The 1,446-nt window shown below is 70.3% G+C and overlaps 1 protein-coding gene across 1 annotated transcript; it reads right to left on the reverse strand.

Moving 5' to 3' along the window:
* Positions 1–6: 6 nt before the first annotated feature.
* Positions 7–1,446, reverse strand: MID1IP1 (MID1 interacting protein 1). Its single transcript, XM_019529104.1, has 2 exons — positions 1,217–1,446; positions 7–674 (listed from the first exon to the last, which is right to left on the reverse strand). Exon 2 carries the CDS (start codon positions 538–540, stop codon positions 25–27), a length of 516 nt encoding a protein of 171 aa, XP_019384649.1. The 5' UTR covers positions 541–674; positions 1,217–1,446; the 3' UTR covers positions 7–24.

The raw sequence follows: 1,446 nt of genomic DNA on the forward strand, positions 1-1,446 counted from the left end.
CGCGCCCCCGGGCCGCGGCGGGGCTCAGTGCCCCCAGTTGCTGAAGCCGATCTCCTGCTTGTATCTGTTGGTGAGCACGTTGGCCTTGCGGGTGAGCTTGGAGAGCACGCTGTGCAGTCCGCTGAGGTGGTAGTGGAACTGCTTCTCCAGGTCCTCCTCCTCCAGCGAGTCGCCCTCGCCCAGCCCGCGGCTAATGTCCGCGCCGCCCAGCTTGTCCTTCTTGCGGCCGCTGCCCTCCTCGCCCGCGGACGGCTGCACCACCCCCCACTCGATGTCGTTGCGGATGGACTTGAGCAGCACGTAGTGGCTGTACATGTCCCGCCGCGAGAAGTAGGCGCCGGGGGCGGCCGGGGGCAGCTGCGGGGCCAGCTCCGCGCCGCCGCCCCCGCCCGCGTCCAGCTCGTCCAGCAGCAGCGGCACGTCCCGCAGCAGGCTGGGCACCATCACCGTCTGGTCCATGTTGTTCACGGCGCCGATGAAGCGGTTCATGGCGTTGAAGAGCGAGTGCTTCTGGCTGTACGAGTCGCAGATCTGCATCATGCCGCCGGCGAGGCGGGCGCGGCGCGGCGCTGGAGCACGTCGCGGCGGCGCTCAGCGGGACCTGGCTGCGAGCCCGGCCGGTAGACTTCGCTGGCTTGGCGGGCCCTGCTCCCTGAGGCGGCGGCGGCGGGAGTCTGCTGGGACAGCACGGGCGGAGGGGGTCAGGCGGGGGCCGCGCTTCCCCGCCCGGGCTCCCTCCCCACTCCCTGCCGCAGCCGTGCTGCTTTCTCCCCCACGCCGCAGCCCTTTGCTCGCCGGTCCCCTTCTCCCCCCGTGTCTCAGCCCACATCCCCTTCTCCCCCCAGTGCTATGCTTCAGCCCCTCGCTCATCACATCCCCTTCTCCCCCGCCTCATAGTCCCCATCCCGCCCGGACAACACCCCCCCCCCCCGGCATCTCCCCGCCTTCTCGCCACCACCCAAGATCTTGCCAGCGCCTCGCCACAGCCATGGGCTCTCCCGGAGCCATCCCGGCTTCCTGCCCGATGAGGCGCAAAAGCACCTTGTCGCCGTCCACACCCCTCTGCTTAAACCAGGGCTGGCACCAGCGGGGAGATGGGGGCAGAATGAGCGCCCCGCTCCCACAAGGAAGCCCCCAAGCAGCACCAGGCCGAGGCAGAGAAGCTAGCACCCCCGCCCCCAGTGCCAGGCGGCCGGGGCCGGCATCCCGCACCCACCGCGGTCCGGGGCAGGCGAGGAGCCTCACTGCCGGCTCTGCGGGCGTCCGTGCGTCTGCGCGTCCCTCGGTCCTGATGCAGCCGGCAGCCCCGCTCCCATGCCACGGCCCGTATTTATAGCGTGGACGTTAAAATAAGGTGTTCCCAAGTGCCACCCCCTTGCAGCCCGGCAAGATAAAGGCGCCGGAGTGACCGCGAGTAACACCGGCTACGAGGACAGGGGGAGCTGG

This window comes from Crocodylus porosus, unplaced genomic scaffold (genome assembly GCF_001723895.1).
Source record: "Crocodylus porosus isolate Cpor-Errol unplaced genomic scaffold, CroPor_comp1, whole genome shotgun sequence".
NCBI classification, from domain to species: Eukaryota; Metazoa; Chordata; order Crocodylia; family Crocodylidae; genus Crocodylus; species Crocodylus porosus.